At 43.3% G+C, this 17,014-nt stretch overlaps 8 protein-coding genes and 1 non-coding gene across 9 annotated transcripts; 4 read left to right on the forward strand and 5 right to left on the reverse strand.

Moving 5' to 3' along the window:
• Positions 1-212: 212 nt before the first annotated feature.
• V2V93DRAFT_t48 lies at positions 213-286 on the reverse strand. The gene has a single exon. It is a non-coding gene; the product is annotated as a tRNA-Ile (tRNA).
• A 337-nt stretch (positions 287-623) lies between these two features.
• On the forward strand, positions 624-2,566 carry V2V93DRAFT_370724 (uncharacterized protein). Its single transcript, XM_066910344.1, has one exon. It carries the CDS (start codon positions 770-772, stop codon positions 2,228-2,230), a length of 1,461 nt encoding a protein of 486 aa, XP_066765298.1. The 5' UTR covers positions 624-769; the 3' UTR covers positions 2,231-2,566.
• A 512-nt stretch (positions 2,567-3,078) lies between these two features.
• Positions 3,079-5,030, reverse strand: V2V93DRAFT_260802 (uncharacterized protein). Its single transcript, XM_066907145.1, has 3 exons — positions 4,523-5,030; positions 4,061-4,468; positions 3,079-4,010 (listed from the first exon to the last, which is right to left on the reverse strand). The coding sequence occupies exons 1-3, from the start codon at positions 4,632-4,634 to the stop codon at positions 3,178-3,180; spliced, it is 1,353 nt and encodes a 450-aa protein (XP_066765299.1). The 5' UTR covers positions 4,635-5,030; the 3' UTR covers positions 3,079-3,177.
• Position 5,031: 1 nt separating this feature from the next.
• On the forward strand, positions 5,032-7,337 carry V2V93DRAFT_260735 (alkaline-phosphatase-like protein). The gene is made up of 2 exons (XM_066907144.1): positions 5,032-5,515; positions 5,569-7,337. Exons 1-2 carry the CDS (start codon positions 5,192-5,194, stop codon positions 7,246-7,248), a joined length of 2,004 nt encoding a protein of 667 aa, XP_066765300.1. The 5' UTR covers positions 5,032-5,191; the 3' UTR covers positions 7,249-7,337.
• Positions 7,338-7,424: 87 nt separating this feature from the next.
• On the reverse strand, positions 7,425-9,542 carry V2V93DRAFT_370730 (thiamine diphosphate-binding protein). The gene is made up of 5 exons (XM_066910345.1): positions 9,341-9,542; positions 9,116-9,271; positions 8,031-9,054; positions 7,602-7,966; positions 7,425-7,548 (listed from the first exon to the last, which is right to left on the reverse strand). Exons 1-5 carry the CDS (start codon positions 9,443-9,445, stop codon positions 7,495-7,497), a joined length of 1,704 nt encoding a protein of 567 aa, XP_066765301.1. The 5' UTR covers positions 9,446-9,542; the 3' UTR covers positions 7,425-7,494.
• Positions 9,543-9,691: 149 nt separating this feature from the next.
• Positions 9,692-11,723, reverse strand: V2V93DRAFT_370736 (guanine nucleotide exchange factor). Its single transcript, XM_066910346.1, has 7 exons — positions 11,365-11,723; positions 11,213-11,286; positions 10,996-11,145; positions 10,825-10,941; positions 10,208-10,772; positions 9,914-10,160; positions 9,692-9,835 (listed from the first exon to the last, which is right to left on the reverse strand). Exons 1-7 carry the CDS (start codon positions 11,462-11,464, stop codon positions 9,751-9,753), a joined length of 1,338 nt encoding a protein of 445 aa, XP_066765302.1. The 5' UTR covers positions 11,465-11,723; the 3' UTR covers positions 9,692-9,750.
• On the forward strand, positions 11,689-14,161 carry V2V93DRAFT_370742 (P-loop containing nucleoside triphosphate hydrolase protein). The gene is made up of 5 exons (XM_066910347.1): positions 11,689-12,086; positions 12,144-12,334; positions 12,389-12,596; positions 12,656-13,856; positions 13,903-14,161. The coding sequence occupies exons 1-5, from the start codon at positions 11,766-11,768 to the stop codon at positions 14,067-14,069; spliced, it is 2,088 nt and encodes a 695-aa protein (XP_066765303.1). The 5' UTR covers positions 11,689-11,765; the 3' UTR covers positions 14,070-14,161.
• Positions 14,051-15,082, reverse strand: V2V93DRAFT_370745 (uncharacterized protein). Its single transcript, XM_066910348.1, has 4 exons — positions 14,777-15,082; positions 14,712-14,723; positions 14,512-14,619; positions 14,051-14,449 (listed from the first exon to the last, which is right to left on the reverse strand). Exons 1-4 carry the CDS (start codon positions 14,816-14,818, stop codon positions 14,309-14,311), a joined length of 303 nt encoding a protein of 100 aa, XP_066765304.1. The 5' UTR covers positions 14,819-15,082; the 3' UTR covers positions 14,051-14,308.
• Positions 15,083-15,387: 305 nt separating this feature from the next.
• Positions 15,388-16,565, forward strand: V2V93DRAFT_359298 (ras family-domain-containing protein; the record flags this gene model as incomplete). The annotated part of the gene is made up of 7 exons (XM_066908088.1): positions 15,388-15,451; positions 15,587-15,606; positions 15,709-15,735; positions 15,824-15,921; positions 16,003-16,096; positions 16,162-16,284; positions 16,353-16,565. 7 exons carry the CDS (start codon positions 15,388-15,390, stop codon positions 16,563-16,565), a joined length of 639 nt encoding a protein of 212 aa, XP_066765305.1.
• Positions 16,566-17,014: the final 449 nt, after the last annotated feature.

The raw sequence follows: 17,014 nt of genomic DNA on the forward strand, positions 1-17,014 counted from the left end.
GGGAGTTTATTTAGACGCGCACGGTCAGCTGGGATGCTCTTTCAGGTACCTACGCGATTGCAGATCTCGAATAAGGCAATGTACGAGGCTGTAAATTTTGAAACACTTTAGTTGCTTGTGATACAGCGTGAATGCTCTAAAAAAAAACCATTACCAGAGTTCGAAAGCTCAAAACCTCAAAAAAAAATTGGGTAATCTGGAGTTGATATTTATGGTCTCTGGCGGGATCGAACCGCCGATCCTCGCGTTATTAGCACGATGCCTTAACCAACTGGGCCAAGAGACCAGATTACGAAAGTAGAAAATTTTAGCTTCTCTATATCCCTAAACTGTATATGACTAAGCACTTACTTAATACACAGAGTGGAAGATAGCATAGAGTATGTTACTGGTTGCGACTGAGACGTTTGAAATCAATAGTTTTGTGGTACATATATTAGCGTCTACGAATAAATCATCGTCATTATTGGTGGCTGCCTTTCTGCCATCAGTCATTATCGAGGAGGCGGCAAAATTCGGGAGTCTGTACAGAGATAAGAGATTTGGACAGTCACGCGGCAGGCCAAAGCAGCGAGTGGGCCAACGAAGCGCCGACTGGGAGCCTGATCCCTGTTGCTGGCCAGTGATTGTGCGGCGCGGAGAGGGCCATCGCGCTAGCCTAATTTGGTAAATAGAAAACGCACCTGGCTCGTACTTCTCCACTGCCTCTGCCGCGGTGCCTGCTTTTCCTCGCTTTGCCGGCGCAAGGCAGCCTGGATCAGACAGCGTAATGGCTTTTTTGCTTGACATTGATACCTCTCAATCCTTTTCACACCACCCTTCCGAGCCTGACGATACTCGCAGTAGCCCTCCGCCGACTACCTTCCGCCCACCCTTCGACGCTGCAGCGGCGGCCGACTCTTTCTTTGGACCAGACTACTCCTCTGTCTTGCCAGATATCTCAACAGACTACTCAGTCTCTGACTCTTATGCTTATTCCGACTACGTCGTCTCCGGCTTCTGTGAACCTCTGCAAGACTACACCCACCCTTTTCCTCATGCATGCCAGCCGGTGGCACGCGCAATCTCGTCTACCGACTCGTCGGCATCGTCACCTCCTCCAGTGACAAATCGCTTTCAGTCTGTGCTTTCTACTTCACAATCGCCAAACGCCTCTACTTGTTCGCCATGTCTGGATTCTATCACTGCCGCCGCCGCAGAGGAAATTGCTACCTCGGCGAAGCGCGTTCGTCGCCGCAAAAACTCGATATCAGAGAAAGCCTCGCTGATTAACCCTGATATTCGTCCGCCTCTGAATACCATAGGCTCTCGAAAGCCTTTATCTTTGCCTGAGCTGCCACCTGGTAAGACGAAGGAAGATTTAGGTCCGGAGGAATTGGCAAACTACAAGCACGTCCACCGACTCTTGCGTAATCGCATTGCGGCGCTAGCTTCGCGTGAGAAGAAGCGGATGTACATCGAACATCTTGAGTCCATCAACAAAAGGCTGGAAGAAGAGAAACGGGCGCTTATAAAGCAAATCGCTGACCTTGAAAAATCAGCCTCTTCTTCGGGCCGCAAGTCAAGATCTGACAATCTGTCTCGGCGGGAGCTAGGTAATCCAGGGCTAAATATCAAAGAGGAAGTATCAGACTCTGAATCCCAATTATATCAGCAGGTTCAGAATTTGGGTTATTATGCATGTATTAGTCAAGAGGATTTTGATATGCTTTTCTTATCCTCAGGACTTCTATTTTTTCTGCTCTACTTCGCTTCGTCAGTAACTTATCCGTCTCTGCTCAACATTCCTCCTTTGCTCGTGCCCCCACATGCAACTGTGGTCCAGGACGACTCGCAGCTTTCTGCGCAAATATTCAAGATTCTTTGTAGCTCTTCAACTGATTCTTCGCAGGGTTTTATTCAACTGGGTGGCAGTTCCGCTGTATCACCCAAGAAGAACAGACCAGGCGTATGGTTTGTGACGCGTCTAGGAATTCCAGATGCTGTCAGAGAAGGAGCGACTCTGAGTATCATTACTCCTGCCTCTACAGGCGACTTCTCAAATAATCAGTTGCCATCACCTCCCTTATCGGAGACATCTGTTCGCGAGACGGTACGGGACGGGAGACGTACCAGACATCTGACCCGCTCAAGCTTTGACGAGACTAGCGCTTTGTCTTTTACCGGCAAGCATGGACTATTGGAGGAGATGGAGGTGATTGTCAAGCGCAGGCGTATATTTCGCGCATAGTTGAATTTTTTGTTAGGCTTTATTCTTGCTGAATTTTCTTATTTTTATTGTTGGAGATTGCATGTTTATTTGGTGTGCTGGTGTTTCATTTGGCTTTTAACAGGAGTTTAGGATTTTTTAATCATGCTTTTACTCTAATGATTTTACGAATGATTGAGTGAAATGGAGAATCACAGGTTATACACTTATGAATATCTAACCTATTTGCGGTTTTATCTATTGACAGCATCCCAGCTCGCAAGTACATGATGCGTTTGCGTTAACAAAGATGCTTGTTTGTTTATGTCATTTAAATATATTTTCTTACTACATAATCTAATTGATTTTCGAGACTTGCCTTATCATTAAACTCTGTGAACGATCACACAATATGATAGGAATTCTGCCATAGTCCTTTTCATTTGATCTTTTGGATATATTTCCTTTTCTTTATCGTCTCAAAAATTCCTTATTCTTCTCTATAATCTTGCTTAAATGGGACTTTTTCTCTCATACCTAGAGATTTTCGTTGGCAAAAAAAAATGTGCATCTAAAATTTTAAAAATGAGTATTGAAAATCAGAAACCACTTTCTACCAAAAACAGAAAAATGGCCGCCAATATTTCACATTTGCGATACCTTTTTTTTTCCTTTTCCCTCTCTCGGTCTCAGTTATGTTCAACGAAGGGGACAACATACGTTTCTCGCTCAAAGTCCGCTGTCAAGTTTTTAGATATATGGTTATACCAAAGGAAAGCCATAACCAGTTGAGAACAGAACAGTGTCAGACAATAAAGTCAAACTACAAAAGAAGAAAGAAGGTACACGGTATACTAGCACAGTACTTCAGGGAACTCTGTCCCAGCATTATTGAGATTATCGTATGCTTTACGACAAAAGCTAAGAGAAAAAACAGACCACGAACACCGGACGCCATACAATATAAGATTTGCCTTCGAATCCAGACACTAAATTCTGATGTACTCTGAATCGCCTACAAGAGAAGCGTAATCCATATCTTCATCTTCTTCATCACTTTCGTCAACTTGATCGGAATCAAAATCGACATCATCATCTTCCTCGTCATCTGATTCAAATTCAATTTCCCTTCCTTCTGACTCTGCATCTCTCCTCAGGTGCTCTCGAACATCGTTCAAAGCATCGTCAGCTACAGTACTAGAACCGGGTACACCGTCGTGGTCATCAACAAACAGCTCAGCAGGCGAAGTCTCGTCTTCGACAACATGCCTTCCAGCCCCAGCTCTAAAGACATGTTTGAGCTTGCATCTCTTCTTCTCTGCGTTTGCACATTTCCCAGTTGCCTCGAAATCAGGACACTCGAAAACATGACGATCTGTACATGACGAGCCTTTATCGCAGTATCCTGTTGTAGCAAAATCGCGACATATTTTGGCGTCTGGCGCAAGCTTCATATGCGAGTATTGACAGTTAGGATTGGAGCAATTTCCTCTTTGAAAATGGTGACACAGAGGAGCGTTATGAGGCGTTGCATTATGTGAAAGATCGCAGTTGGGATCTTTACATTTGTTCGACAAATACAGAGGGCAAAGAGCAACATGAGTAGGCGAATGGGTATAGGGACACGAAAGTCCGCGCGCACAAGTACCAGTCATTGTGAAAAATCGGCAAGGTATATCAATTTTCCTGTGCTCACGAACTTTGTTTTGTACCATTCCTTTGCGCCATAGATTACCGTTACGACTGCGAAGAAAAGTAACACCACCTACAACAGCCTTTCTAGGAGAGGCAGAATCAAGTTCGTTTTCCGTAGTACCGTCATCTATCATAAATTTAGCTTATGTTCTTAATAGGTTTTGAAAATTAACATACCGGACAGTCGAATAAGTTTGCTGCCGCCTTTTCGAACGGCGTATTTTACACCGTCGATTTCAACTTGTTCCATAGCGCCAACCACGCTTCTCGCACGTCTCTTTTCTTCAAGGCGATTCTTTCGGTTGGCAATTGATTTTTCAAGCTTTGACTGTTTTGCTAGTCTCGTCTGTTCGATTGCTTTAGTGCGCGCCTGTGCCAGATCAGAATAAACCGCTGTATTTATAAGCTGCATATGTCGATCTCTCTTCTTTACAAATTGTGGTGATATTGATTCAGATGTATTATCGGATGCTTGAGAGTCTGATCCATCAGTTGACGGCTTTGAATTCGAGAGGAGCAGAGTGCGGTTTTGGTGGCGAACGTGAGGGTAAGATCTATAAGCATAGCTTGACGCTCTTCCTCGTCCTATTCATCGTTAGCATTCTCTAAAATAACGAAATATCATACATTTCATCTTACCTCTCCCTCTCGGGCCCGAACTATAGGATCCTCGTGCTGGATACGGATCTGTATGCTGAGCTGCAGAAGTCAATATTTTGTCAGGAATACTTGAATGTGATCCGCGTGACATACTTTTTGTTGTCTCCCCATTTTTGTGTCGATTAATTGCACCTAAAAATCAAAATGTAAATGTTTGAGAGTAAAAGATAAAGATCGAGAAATGGGTGCTTACCCGCTAATGAGGCGATTTGCTTTAGTAATTCCGCGTCCGACATTGTGAAGTTTCTCTCAAGAGTTACTATCGAGTGACCTTTTTGTGAATATTCACAACGCAAATCAAAATAGCTTGATTACACAAATAATTGCTTTTGCATGAAAATGCTAGAAACTACAATTATCGTTTCTGATACTTAAGAATCTCGTTGTGTAAATGAAAATTTGGAAGCTGCGATTTCATACATTTGTCCTGGTTAGGTGTTGGCCTCACAGGTCACATGACTGATTCGAGAGAACTTGCACAGCAAGACAATTGGTGCAACCCAATTGGTGTATCAGCAACTAAGTAGTTTCCATTAGGAAAACACCAATCGATACCATAACTGACGCGACAAAGCAGAACAGCTTACTTGATTGTTTATGAGAAAATAGGTTTTGAAGAGAGACTTACTGTGTTGTGGCATTCGAAAAATGGCCTCGAAGAGTCGTGAATCACTTGAGAGCATCGATATGGAAGGAGAAGATATAACTGGCGACTATGACCCTCATTATGACCATGACATTTTGTTGCAAGAAGAATATACGGAGAAATTGATACACGAGAATACTACTACAAGAAAATCTGCGCTGTCGTCAGCAAGGAGAAAGGGTAAAACTCACAAAACAGTTGGATTTGATGTGGCGACGAGTGGAGTGTACACCAAGTTGAGAGGTAATGACAGTTCGACTGACGTCGAGAGTGAGAGTGAGGTTGAGTTAGATGCTGAATCACATTTAAAATATTTAAGGAAAAAGGTAAGTTTAACGAACAGCTGTTAATATACTGCCTTGTTTGCTAATTCATACAGCAACGACGAAAGTCGTGCATCAGGTCGTTTTGTTTTTTTCTGTTGTTTGCTGTGGTTATTGCAATTATTGGAGGAGCTGGATATGTTGCGGTCATAAAGCACAAATTTGGCATATCAAATCTAAATCCTTTCCATTCTTCGTCCGAAACGGAAGATTCGGACAACGCGTCAGCAAAAAACGTGCTAACAAACGGCACCCACGAGTTTTACACTACAACAATCCTCATTTCGCTAGATGGGTTCCGACCTGATTATCTTACTCCCGAGTATACACCGACAATGTGGGAAATGTTCAATTCCGAATACAGCGCACCATTCATGTATCCGTCATTCCCTTCTGTTACTTTTCCGAACCATTATACTTTAGTCACCGGCTTGTATCCTTCCAGCCACGGTATTGTCGGCAACACATTTTATGATCCTGATCTCAAAGAAGAATTCGATTATCACAAGCCCGAGCACTCTATGCAGTCTAAATGGTGGGGCGGAGAGCCGTTATGGGTCACGGCCAATAAGAACGGAGTCAAGTCTGCAATTCATATGTGGCCAGGCAGTGAGGCTCCCTGGGGCGACGGCATTCCCGAATTTGTCGATAAATATAACGGCTCTGAGACGCTCGATAGAAAATCGCAGAGAGTTCTGGGTTGGTTGGATTTGGAACTTGAAGAGCGACCAGAGTTGATACTATGCTATGTTCCGACTATCGACACTCTGGGACATAGGTATGGTACTCTTGGAGCAGAGATCGATTCAGGTCTTAACCAAGTAGATTTGCTTATCAAGACTATTTTTGATGGAATTGATGACCGAAATTTGTCGTCGATTGTAAACATAGTTATTGTTTCTGATCATGGCATGGCCTCGACATCTAATGATCGACTAATTTTTCTTGATGATCTTATTGATCCTGACAGTGTTGAGCATACTGACGGATGGCCACTATATGGTCTTCGGCCTTACGAGTATAACTCCTCAGATCAAATCTATGCCGAGATTGTCGACTCCAGAGAAGAAATCAAAACTCTAGCCACGAATGAGACTGCAGGATTGGATCATTGGGACGTATTCAAGAGGGAAAACATGCCAGATGAATGGCATTTTGGCGGAGCGTCAGGTGGAAAATATCAGAATCGTATTGCTCCAGTTTGGGTAGTTCCCGAAGCAGGCTGGGCTGTTTCTACCAAAGCAAGATTTGCGAGACAAGGCTATGACTTTAAACCTAAGGGTCTTCATGGATTTAATAATACACATCCTCTGATGCGAGCTTTGTTTCTGGCGGCTGGACCGCACTTTCCTTCCGGATTTCAAGCCGAACCGTTCTATAACACCGAAGTATACGATATCGTTTGTGCTTCGCTGAATATTTCCGGTGCAGATACGAACGGAACGTTAGGAGGCAATCTTGCACCCCTTCCCGACAGCTGGATGGATCCTGTTCAGTTTCCTACCTATTTGCCAAATTATGTTCCGGCATCGTCTACTTATTCATCTGCTATACCGTCGGCTACTGCCAATCCAGACGACGTCGACGCTGATAATTCTCTTGCAGGCAGTGGTGACTCTGATGCAGAGGATTTGGATGTCGAGCCGGATGAGTTTTCGGATAAACTTGATTCAATCACTTCTGATATCAATAATTGGCTCAACAACATGACCGACAGTGGCGAAGATGATGTGTGAACTTCGTGAATGATTTTTGATCGGTTTTGTAGTACTATCAAATATTTTTTTGGCATTCTATATGTTTCTGCGCGAACTGTTAGACGAGAGAAGAGACGGCTATTTTTGTTAATGGAGTTTTGAGGTTTACATCGTCACTATTTGTATCTGATTTATAGTTTTTTCATGAATAATGGGTTTATAGATAAGTTATGAATAATCGAGAACTGAATTGAATAAAATGATTTGCAATGCTGTATTTGCATGCTACAATTTCGCCTTTTGTGGTTTCTTCTTGGTGCTTGCAAGCCATCCGAATTCCTAAACTAAGTCAGTCTACAGAGTTTTTGTCAAGTTCCAAAATTTATACATACCAGTTTCGTCTTGGCACCAGGATCGATAAAGACGTTTACGACAGCGACCTTGCCACACGTAAGAGCCTTCACTGCAGCCTCTTTTAGCTCCTGTGGCGTTCTGGCCACTAGGCCGATTCCACCAACTGCTTCAGAAATTAGGTCGTAACGCGTTTCAAAGCCAAGGGCAGTACTGGGTAAAGGTTGCTTTGACTGTAAATTATACGCCTCGGGATCAACTCCATGATAAACGCCGTTGTTATTCATGACGAAAATAGCGAGCGGGATATTTGAACGCGTAGCGGTCTCGAGTTCCATGGCAGAGAAACCAAATGCTGAATCGCCTTCAATGCATACCGGGAGACAGTCAGGGCGAGCTACGGCAGCTGACAAAGTAAGACAGAGTCAGTATGTATACGGTCGACATTAAACTAAAAACTGAACTCCTACCTGCAATAGCATATCCAATACCTACACCCATAGTTGCCATAGTACCTGCATCCATTCGTCGTCGGGGTTCTTCGACATCAAACGCGCTACGAGCAGTATCCATCGTATTTGCGCCCTCGGAGATAAATATAGGCTTGGTATTTGTTTCTGCTATAGCCTCCTTAATGATTTTGTATGAGTGCTGATAAGTCATGGGAAGCACCGCGTTATCAGCTTTTTTAATCCCGGCAGCAGTGTTTTTATCTCTGCTTGCGATTAAAGCTTGCGGGATGGAAGAGAATCTGTATCCTTTGAGTTCAACCAGTAGATGTCTAATAGTCAAATCTATGTCGCCCACCAATCCATATTCAATATTGTTCGCGTTATTGTTGCCTATTTCTTCACTCGCGATATCGACTTGAATAATTTTGACATTTTCACGGAATTTCGGTGCCTCGCCGTAGTGCAAGATCCAATTCAGTCGACCGCCCAAAAGCAAAATCACGTCAGCATCCTTTAAAACGGCGCTTCGCGCGGCAGCAAAATTCGACGAAGACGAATCAGGTACTACGCCCTTACCCATTGGCGTAGGTAAGAAAGGAAGGGAAGTTGATTTGATTAGCTCACGAATGGCGGCTTCGGATTGACTGTACGCTGCACCTTTGCCTATCACAACTAGGGGCGAAGTAGCGCTTTTAATCAAGGCTGCTGCTTTTTTGATTGTGGCATTATCTGCTGTGAACCGTGGCGCTGAAGAAGCTTCAACAAGAGGAGCTATCTCAGAAGAATCTACAGTGCCCTGGATGTAGTCAGCAGGCAGATCGATGTACGTAGCACCCGGGCGACCAAAGTAAGCAGTTCTGTATGCTTTTTCAAGAGTAGCTGGAAGTAAACTAAGAGATGGAGGTCTTGCCGCAAATTTTGTCATAGGTGACAACGTAGATACTTGATCGATCTCTTGAAATGCCCCTTTGTAAACTTGATGAGATTCTGAGGAGCCGGCGAGTAATAAAAGAGGGAAGCAATTGTGAGTAGCGTTGCCAATCTAGAATCCTTATGTTAGACATTTACCAATTCCAAAGTGGCATATCAAAAGAAATACATACGCCCGCAATAGCATGCAAAACCCCGGGCCCACCAACGACCAGACACACGCCAGGCTTACCAGTCAGGTAGCCATACGCCGTCGCTGCATAAGATGCCGACTGCTCGTTTCGAAAGCTAACAAAACGAATTCCCTTTGCGATGCAAGCATCCGCAACCTATGATACACGCAAATTAGATCAAGCAAGCAAATGGTTGTGTTATCGGGTAGAGAAGCGGGATATTACCTCGATCACGGGGATACCGACGATGCCGAAGACTACCCGCACACCGAGGTCGTAGAGCGAATTGGCTATCAGCTGAGCGCCAGTGACGTGACTGCCGGTGGCCATAGTTGCTGGTTTAGAAGATAGCGAGTTGTAAGATATAAGAAGATAAAGGCGGAGCTTATCGGGATCTGGAGAATACTATCAAGATCGGCGCTCGTCCAGAAAGCTTCCCAGGCCGGTGCCGACCGAGGCGGGGTTTATTAATTACGCCCACGTTAGAAGGCTACTTGGGAGTTACTTCCAGCCCCTGAATTGATGACGTCATCCACTGCCGAGGCCTGAACAAAGACACTACAGTATACAGTTTATCGGATAGCTTTAGATTAGGTGATTATATTTGCAAGGGGGTAATTCATAGAGCAAGCCTCTTACTCTGGGAGTTGCTGAAATCTTCCGGACTCTACAGCTGTGCGTACAGGATTCTGAACGCTAATCACTCCATTTTCACGAAGCCTAAAATTCTCCAGTGTCAGCCAGTATATTCGAATATCAGCTTTCCCTCTTTGAATGATTATAAGGACCTAATCTTACCTTTCAAACAGAACAAATAATTTCTCTGCTTCGCGCTCTTTCTCCTCATCAGTCATCTCGGCGAGTGAAGGATAACTTGCATTCTCGGCATCAATACGCTGACCGGTGACGGGGTTCACACTGTAGCTACTTTGCGCATTCAGATATTCGTCTGCCTCGCGAAGTGACTCATTAGGAATCTCTATTTTGTGGTTAATAAGAAATCCAGCTGCAAAACCAAATCCTATGCTATGTATGAACTCGCGAGCTGTCATTCAGTTAGCTTGATTTGCAAAACAAAACAAAGATACTTACCGTCTTCATTGCACGATTCAAACATGATCTGATATGAAATCTCCCTTGTCTTCTGGAGACCAGGCTTGGATGCCGTCTGTAGTAGTAAGGACTGGAACGATGACGACACGCCAAGCGGTTTATTACGCTCCGACTCCGGTGGTAAAACTTTTGATCGAACATATTCTTTGACTGACTGTAGCTGCGACTTTGCAATGGCTCTATGTAAAACTAAAAGTGCCGGTGCAATGGAATCATCTAAAGTCGGATCATCTAAACCCAAATTTCGCATCCGAGTCTCTATCATTTCGAATAGTAGCGCGACAACCGCCAAAGGCTCCTCCTGGGGAAAGTACACCTCGTCAATGACGCTTAGTTTCAGCAAACATGTTATCACTGATGAAGCTGCTTGAACCAGTTTGCGAGGCAAATGGCGTAAAATCCAAACGAGATATTTGACTAAGTAGTCATATTCAGTAGTCGACTCTGGAATCTTGCACAAGACATTGAATAACAACTTGCATGTCTCAACTACTGCAGCTTGCTCTCTGGCATTTGGTTGATGCCTCGAATGACGTTGAAGGGACTATTTGACTATGAGATTCTATCTGTATCTACATTAAAATGATAACACTAACTTCGGTGATATAATCCTTGAGTGTCTGTCGAAGACTGGGGATGTGAATCCGAGAACCTTCAATCGTCGACAGGAAGAGTATTCGTCCGATCACAAACTCTTCGTCCACACTTGGGTTCTGACCAGACGGGTTAGTGACATCCAACAAGATATCAAATACTAATATAGAGACCATATACTGCTTAGCAAATGCTGAGACGCCATCCCAAGCCTGACGAAGGGGATGAGAGGCTAGCAGAGCGTTGGCAATGATTCGCAACGCCTCTAACCGCACATCAAAATTTTGATCATGACTTCCATATTTAGCCAAGCTGTTGAGCACCTGAGCACGATGAAGTTTTCTTTTAGTATAGAGTGACTATATTACACAGTAGATACAACGGAGATACCTCTATGCTGAATATGTCTGCAAATTGTGTGTCTCGTCCAATGACTTTGAGTTCTCCGAGCAAGTCAAGAATATCTACAGAAGTATTAGCAGAAAGAAGCCTCGCAATATCTCAAAAATATCAAAAACGGAAACAACAACATTCTTGCTCACCATTTTGTTTTAAGGGGCTTTTACTGGACAGATTTCCTTGTAGTGCCTCTATTAGAGTGTTTGCGCGATTACGCGTAGCTTCCTGCTGTAGCGCACTCATCTATATTTCTAGCAGATCTAATGGGATCCAATTGAGAATAACCACTCGCCATAGAAGCAGAAACATCAGCTTCTCCAGGTCGTATGTCGAGAGATATTTAAAGCCTATTTAAAAGGTTGCTTGATTTTGAGGCCGTCTGTTAGATTGCGTATTATCGTTTCGTCGTCAAGGTTCATTTAACTTCCCTCAGGATTCAGGGGTAACAAAGTCTTGTTGAAGGCGCGTAGGTCGGACATCAAATTGCTATTGTCAACCGTTAATTTAACATTTACATGCAATTGATTTTATACAGAATGCGGCTATGACAACTCAACAGGAATCTGAAAAGTCAATCCGACCGCCTATCAACGAACTCGACCGTGAAAGCGAGGTTCTAACTAAACTCACGAAACGGTTTAAATCGGCTCTAAAGAAAGAACGCGATGAGGATGTGACTCAAACGCAACAGCAGATTCAATCTTTACCGCCAAAAGCACTGGCGCGCCGGGGTCTTGCGATTTTGAACCTTCGAGTATCTACAGTTCGAACTGCGCTTGGGGGAACTACTGTGGTGGAGTTGGAGCCGGACTTGGCTGCAGCTACAGAAATTGAGAAGAACTCAGTTAGATCCGGCGACATTGTGGTATGATATATTGTGTTCTTTATATGGCAATCTGCTTGCTAAGCTATGGTAAATTAGGCGGTTGAGAGAATTCCTTCCGCAACGGAGAAGAAATCAAAGATATCAGGACCTCGGGTTGAAGGAGTAGTGTTACGTCAGTCGCCAAAGCAGATACTTATATCGCTTGACGACAAGTATGCCGAAGCTGTACTTTCACTAGACACTCGATTATGGGTTGTCAAACTAGCTAATGCCATTACATATACTCGGTAATAACTAGGATGTCTTTTATTATAATCCCAATCTTGCTAATTTTCTCAAAGGATGGACGAAACTATGGAAGATCTAGCTAAACTCTCATCAGCTACTAGACTACAGCGAATCATCATTGGCACCACAAAACCGACAAAACCTCAAGAAAGTTCCGAGCCAGTCACATTTTTTGACAATTCTTTGAATGACTCTCAGAAGAAAGCAGTTGCGTTTGCACTGAGCGATAGCGAAGTCTCAATTGTTCATGGACCGCCAGGTGTACGTCATTTGAATTCATTATTGATTCGATTTTGATATAAGTACTAATCTTATCACAGACTGGTAAAACTTATACAGTGATTGAAATTATTAGACAGCTAGTATCCAAAGGGCAACGTATATTGGTTTGCGGCCCTAGTAATATATCAGTCGACACTATACTGGAAAGGCTCGATGGACTTATTCCGCCGGCTAATCTACTACGTGTAGGTCATCCAGCAAGGTTACTCGCTTCGACCCAACGGCACTCGTTAGATCTCATCTTGCGCACTTCTGAACCAGGCCAGATTGTTCGCGACATAAGAGACGAGATTGACAGTTGTTTCTTGAAGATCAAGAAAACAAGATCTGGAAGAGAGAAATCGGAGATTTACAGAGAAGTCAAAACGCTACGCAAAGAGTATCGAGCCCGAGAGAAAAAGGCATTGACTGAAGTTTTGAACCAGGGACTTGTTGTAATGTGTACTCTTCACGGAGCTGGTAGCAAATTTTTGTCTGGCATAGAATTCAACACAATCATTATTGACGAGGTCTCGCAAAGCCTGGAACCTCAATGCTGGATTCCAATCTTGGCTCACCCTGAAGCAGAAAGACTTGTGATTGCCGGCGATAATAAGCAATTGCCTCCTACCATTAAATTGGGAACCAACGAGAAAATTCTCGGTACCACATTGTTTGATAGACTGGTTGCTACTCACGGGGATAAGTTTAGATGTCTTCTGAATGTGCAATACCGCATGAACGAGAATATAATGCAATATCCGTCGCAGGCTATGTATGATGGGCAATTACAAGCGGCTGATTCCGTTAAGAATAGAACGCTGGCAGACTTGGAATATGTCACTAAATGCGAAGAGACAGAAACGACAGTATTATGGATTGACACTCAAGGAGGCGAGTTTAGCGAAAGCGCTGCTGATGAGTCTGTTGGAGTTGATATAGAAGGCAGCAGCAAATCTAATGACTTAGAAGCATGGCTAGTTTTACAGGAAATTTCGGATTTGCTAGATAAGGGGGTCAAAATCAGTGACATTGGAGTTATTTCTCCTTACAATGCGCAAGTATCAATAATATCCAAGCGCGTTGAGGCGTTTTTAGGAAGTCGCCAGCCAGAAGCAAGCGATAATCAAAAGAATTGTTTGGAAGTATCATCAGTTGACGGTTTTCAGGGTCGTGAGAAGAATGCAATCATTATTTCCATGGTTCGGAGCAATGAGAAAGGAGACGTGGGATTCCTGAAAGAGAATCGACGGTTAAATGGTAAGTATCTGTTGAAGAAGTGTTTATCTTTGCTAACAATTTTCAGTTGCGATAACCCGGCCCAGACGATATTTGACTATCATTGGAGACTCTGAAACTCTCTCTAGAGGGTCGAAATTTCTAAAAGGATGGGCTGATTGGGCAATGGACAATGCTGAAATCAGATATCCCGATGTGGGAGAAGTGCTAGAATTTGCGATGCGCCTGACTTGATAGATTGCTATTAGTCCTAAAAAATTTTATTCTGGCGCAAATATACAATGAAATACCATCAATATGCCGACTGTCGTAATTTTACTTTGATGGAGTGTCAAAAGTCTGAAAGTAGATTTGCAAATGATTTAAAACAAGATATTCATAAACGTCAAACCCAAAGATGTTATAGTATACAATATAGCCTGAAAAAAAAAACCTGACGAAAAGCCTTTTTTTTCACGTCAAGTAGATTTCTCTCACCGACCACCAGCCTTTGCGGCCTGTGATGCAGCCTCTTTCCGCGAAGCGTCTTCTAGTAGAGTAGTATCGACAACGGCAGCTGGAAGATGAACGTATCGAACGACCGATCCTCGGATGAACACATTTTTGACCGAAGACTGAAGGCTGAAGTATTAGTTACTGATATAATTAGCGTGTATGTTACTGCAAGATATCATACCAGATGAGGATATTTGATCTCGTCGAGCACGCTGATATCGTCAAGCTTGATATTTAAAAACTGATCCACCGACTTCAAGGTACCACGGATAGACATATCGTTTTTAAGCTATTAGTGTAAATGTCAGCATCTGTCGAAAAGCGAATCGAATCTATAGCAATATATATGCATAAAAGAGTGGGAATTGCGGTAGCACACACCTCGACAATGACCTAGTAAAATCTTTAGTTATACAAATCAACACGCAGAGAACTATGCTACATACCTCCTCGTCAATTAGCGTTTTGTAGAATGAAAAAAACAACATTTTGGATTATATATAAGCAAGAGATAAAACTCCTGCAGGCGCTTGATAATCGTCTTAAAAACAGCAATAGACCTAAGATGATTCTGATCTTGGAAATCCGATGTCAAAACAAGGTTTCCAGTAAACCGTAAATTATAAGCTTAGCTAAAATCTTGCGTGTGTATTATATAATCATATATCGACAGTGATATGAAGACAAAGCAAACTAAAAAGTCGAGCTGCCTCTGTCTATCGACAAATACTGCCTAACTTTGGAGCCCGTCAATATTCCGGGTGCTCTTCGCAGACAGCAACAATCAGAGAGGTTTATCCGCTGCTTGTGCCGCAATCCTGCGTATTTCTCAGACTGGTGAATAACCTAGCACTCCGGAGCTAGTACGTCCGCTGACTCGCAGGCATTCCCGTGATGTTGCACCCAGCTTAAAGCCCAGCTTAACCCGTCTTTGGCTGTGTGCTCCGCCAGACCCTCGCTCGCCTTCTCAACCGACCTGCTGAGCCAGCGCTGCTAATAACTAAGGCCATCTCTCTCCACCACTTTTCTCGTCGTCTTTTCAACGATAACTGCTGCTATGGCTGTTGCTCGTGACTCTACCTCGTCTACGCGGTTTGCGCAGTTCAAGTTGGTGCTTTTGGGTACGTATCTCATCCGTCGTGGCGACGAATAGTGCACTGTCTATATCTTAGACATGGGACTGCTTAGCTTTGCTTTGATAAGCTACGAATTTGAATTATCTGTGTTTGATAGATGCTAATAGGTAATTACTTTAGGCGAATCTGCTGTCGGAAAGGTTAGTGCGTTGAATTCGGCTTTGTGATGCCAAAGCCGTATCATATACGTTATATCCGTATCTTAGTTTGGAAGGCTAACAAGAAATTTATTTATCTGACAGAGTTCACTTGTTCTGCGATTCGTAAAGGTGTGTGTTCCAAGTCCTCAATACAATGCAGACTGAGAAATGCGATATACATATTGATGGCCGGTGACTAATATCGCGCTTGTTATAGGATCAATTTGATGACTACCGAGAATCCACCATCGGTGCAGCCTTCCTTACTCAAACCATCGCCTTAGATGAATCTACGACTATTAAGTTTGAAATTTGGTATGATAAAGCCAAGGTGCTTTCATGGCAATGACGAATCCTGCCAAATTCATGAGACGGCTACTGATATCATCGACTTAGGGATACGGCTGGCCAGGAGCGATACAAATCATTAGCACCAATGTACTACAGAAATGCCAATTGTGCGGTTGTGGTCTACGATATCACACAAGCTGTATGTATAGCTCTTGATATAATACTGTCTAAGGCCTGATTCTAACGCAAACTTTGGAAATTCAGGCTTCTTTAGATAAGGCTAAGTCGTGGGTTAAGGAGTTGCAGAGACAAGCCAACGAAAACATTATCATTGCTCTTGCTGGCAACAAACTTGATTTAGATGGCAAACGACAAGTCGAGACAGCTGTATGTTCTTCTTTATACCTGTGGTTGAGTGATAAAGTTGTTGCTTGCTAACTGGTGGTTATGCATAGGCTGCCGAGGCTTACGCTAGTGAATCTGGACTCCTTTTCTTTGAGACATCAGCCAAGAGCGGCGAGAATGTCACCGAACTTTTTACAGCTATTGCTAAACGCCTTCCTTTGGAAACTGCTTCATCTCGGCAAAGAACTGCTCCCAAGGGAGTTGATCTTTCTCGGCCAAACCGACGTGCCCCTGCGGCCAGCAACAATGGCTGCACTTGCTAAGACCTTTTGTTTCACTTGTATATGAGACTCAGGACAAGATGTGAAGGTCGATGTAGTCACAAAAAAATTGCTTTTCCTATTAACTCATGAGCATTTATATCGAGGACAGTGTGATCAAGTGGGCGGATTGTATCAGAAGTGATAGTTGCAGAATGAAAGTTGCGTAATATACGATGAATGTTCGTTGATTTATTTGAGATAGTGAAAGACATTTCTTTCTTGAAATGCATCTTTTAGCAAGCCGATGAGCAGAGGTTTGCAGTCTTTCCCAATAATCAATGATTGTTTCCATGGCTGTGGTGTTTTTTTGTTTTTGCTTTCCTCATTTAGTAATTTTTATCTCTTAAGTGTTGTATCTCTCTGTGTTTCTTTCGCTGTCTATTGTTATCTTAATCGTCCAATATGGATAGAATTTGCCATTAGCCCACTTTTTTTTTCTTGTTCTTCTA

Source organism: Kockiozyma suomiensis, assembly GCF_038497685.1.
Source record: "Kockiozyma suomiensis strain NRRL Y-17356 unplaced genomic scaffold V2V93scaffold_8, whole genome shotgun sequence".
NCBI classification, from domain to species: Eukaryota; Fungi; Ascomycota; class Lipomycetes; order Lipomycetales; family Lipomycetaceae; genus Kockiozyma; species Kockiozyma suomiensis.

What these genes read in the sequence shown, in the direction of transcription:
- V2V93DRAFT_370724 (XM_066910344.1), top strand. Translation starts at nt 770, where the DNA reads ATGGCTTTTTTGCTTGACATTGATACCTCTCAATCCTTTTCACACCAC.
- V2V93DRAFT_260802 (XM_066907145.1), bottom strand. Translation starts at nt 4,634, where the DNA reads ATGTCACGCGGATCACATTCAAGTATTCCTGACAAAATATTGACTTCT. An exon ending in TTCGGGCCCGAGAGGGAGAG is followed by an intron (nt 4,469 to 4,522) that starts GTAAGATGAAAT and finishes AACGATGAATAG; the next exon opens with GACGAGGAAGAGCGTCAAGC. An exon ending in CAAACTTATTCGACTGTCCG is followed by an intron (nt 4,011 to 4,060) that starts GTATGTTAATTT and finishes AATTTATGATAG; the next exon opens with ATGACGGTACTACGGAAAAC.
- V2V93DRAFT_260735 (XM_066907144.1), top strand. Translation starts at nt 5,192, where the DNA reads ATGGCCTCGAAGAGTCGTGAATCACTTGAGAGCATCGATATGGAAGGA. An exon ending in TAAAATATTTAAGGAAAAAG is followed by an intron (nt 5,516 to 5,568) that starts GTAAGTTTAACG and finishes TAATTCATACAG; the next exon opens with CAACGACGAAAGTCGTGCAT.
- V2V93DRAFT_370730 (XM_066910345.1), bottom strand. Translation starts at nt 9,445, where the DNA reads ATGGCCACCGGCAGTCACGTCACTGGCGCTCAGCTGATAGCCAATTCG. An exon ending in TCGGTATCCCCGTGATCGAG is followed by an intron (nt 9,272 to 9,340) that starts GTAATATCCCGC and finishes CGTGTATCATAG; the next exon opens with GTTGCGGATGCTTGCATCGC. An exon ending in TATTGGATATGCTATTGCAG is followed by an intron (nt 7,967 to 8,030) that starts GTAGGAGTTCAG and finishes TTACTTTGTCAG; the next exon opens with CTGCCGTAGCTCGCCCTGAC.
- V2V93DRAFT_370736 (XM_066910346.1), bottom strand. Translation starts at nt 11,464, where the DNA reads ATGAGTGCGCTACAGCAGGAAGCTACGCGTAATCGCGCAAACACTCTA. An exon ending in AAGCCCCTTAAAACAAAATG is followed by an intron (nt 11,287 to 11,364) that starts GTGAGCAAGAAT and finishes ATACTTCTGTAG; the next exon opens with ATATTCTTGACTTGCTCGGA. An exon ending in CAGACATATTCAGCATAGAG is followed by an intron (nt 11,146 to 11,212) that starts GTATCTCCGTTG and finishes CATCGTGCTCAG; the next exon opens with GTGCTCAACAGCTTGGCTAA.
- V2V93DRAFT_370742 (XM_066910347.1), top strand. Translation starts at nt 11,766, where the DNA reads ATGACAACTCAACAGGAATCTGAAAAGTCAATCCGACCGCCTATCAAC. An exon ending in TTAGATCCGGCGACATTGTG is followed by an intron (nt 12,087 to 12,143) that starts GTATGATATATT and finishes ATGGTAAATTAG; the next exon opens with GCGGTTGAGAGAATTCCTTC. An exon ending in AATGCCATTACATATACTCG is followed by an intron (nt 12,335 to 12,388) that starts GTAATAACTAGG and finishes ATTTTCTCAAAG; the next exon opens with GATGGACGAAACTATGGAAG.
- V2V93DRAFT_370745 (XM_066910348.1), bottom strand. Translation starts at nt 14,818, where the DNA reads ATGTTGTTTTTTTCATTCTACAAAACGCTAATTGACGAGGAG. An exon ending in AGATCAAATATCCTCATCTG is followed by an intron (nt 14,450 to 14,511) that starts GTATGATATCTT and finishes TTCAGCCTTCAG; the next exon opens with TCTTCGGTCAAAAATGTGTT.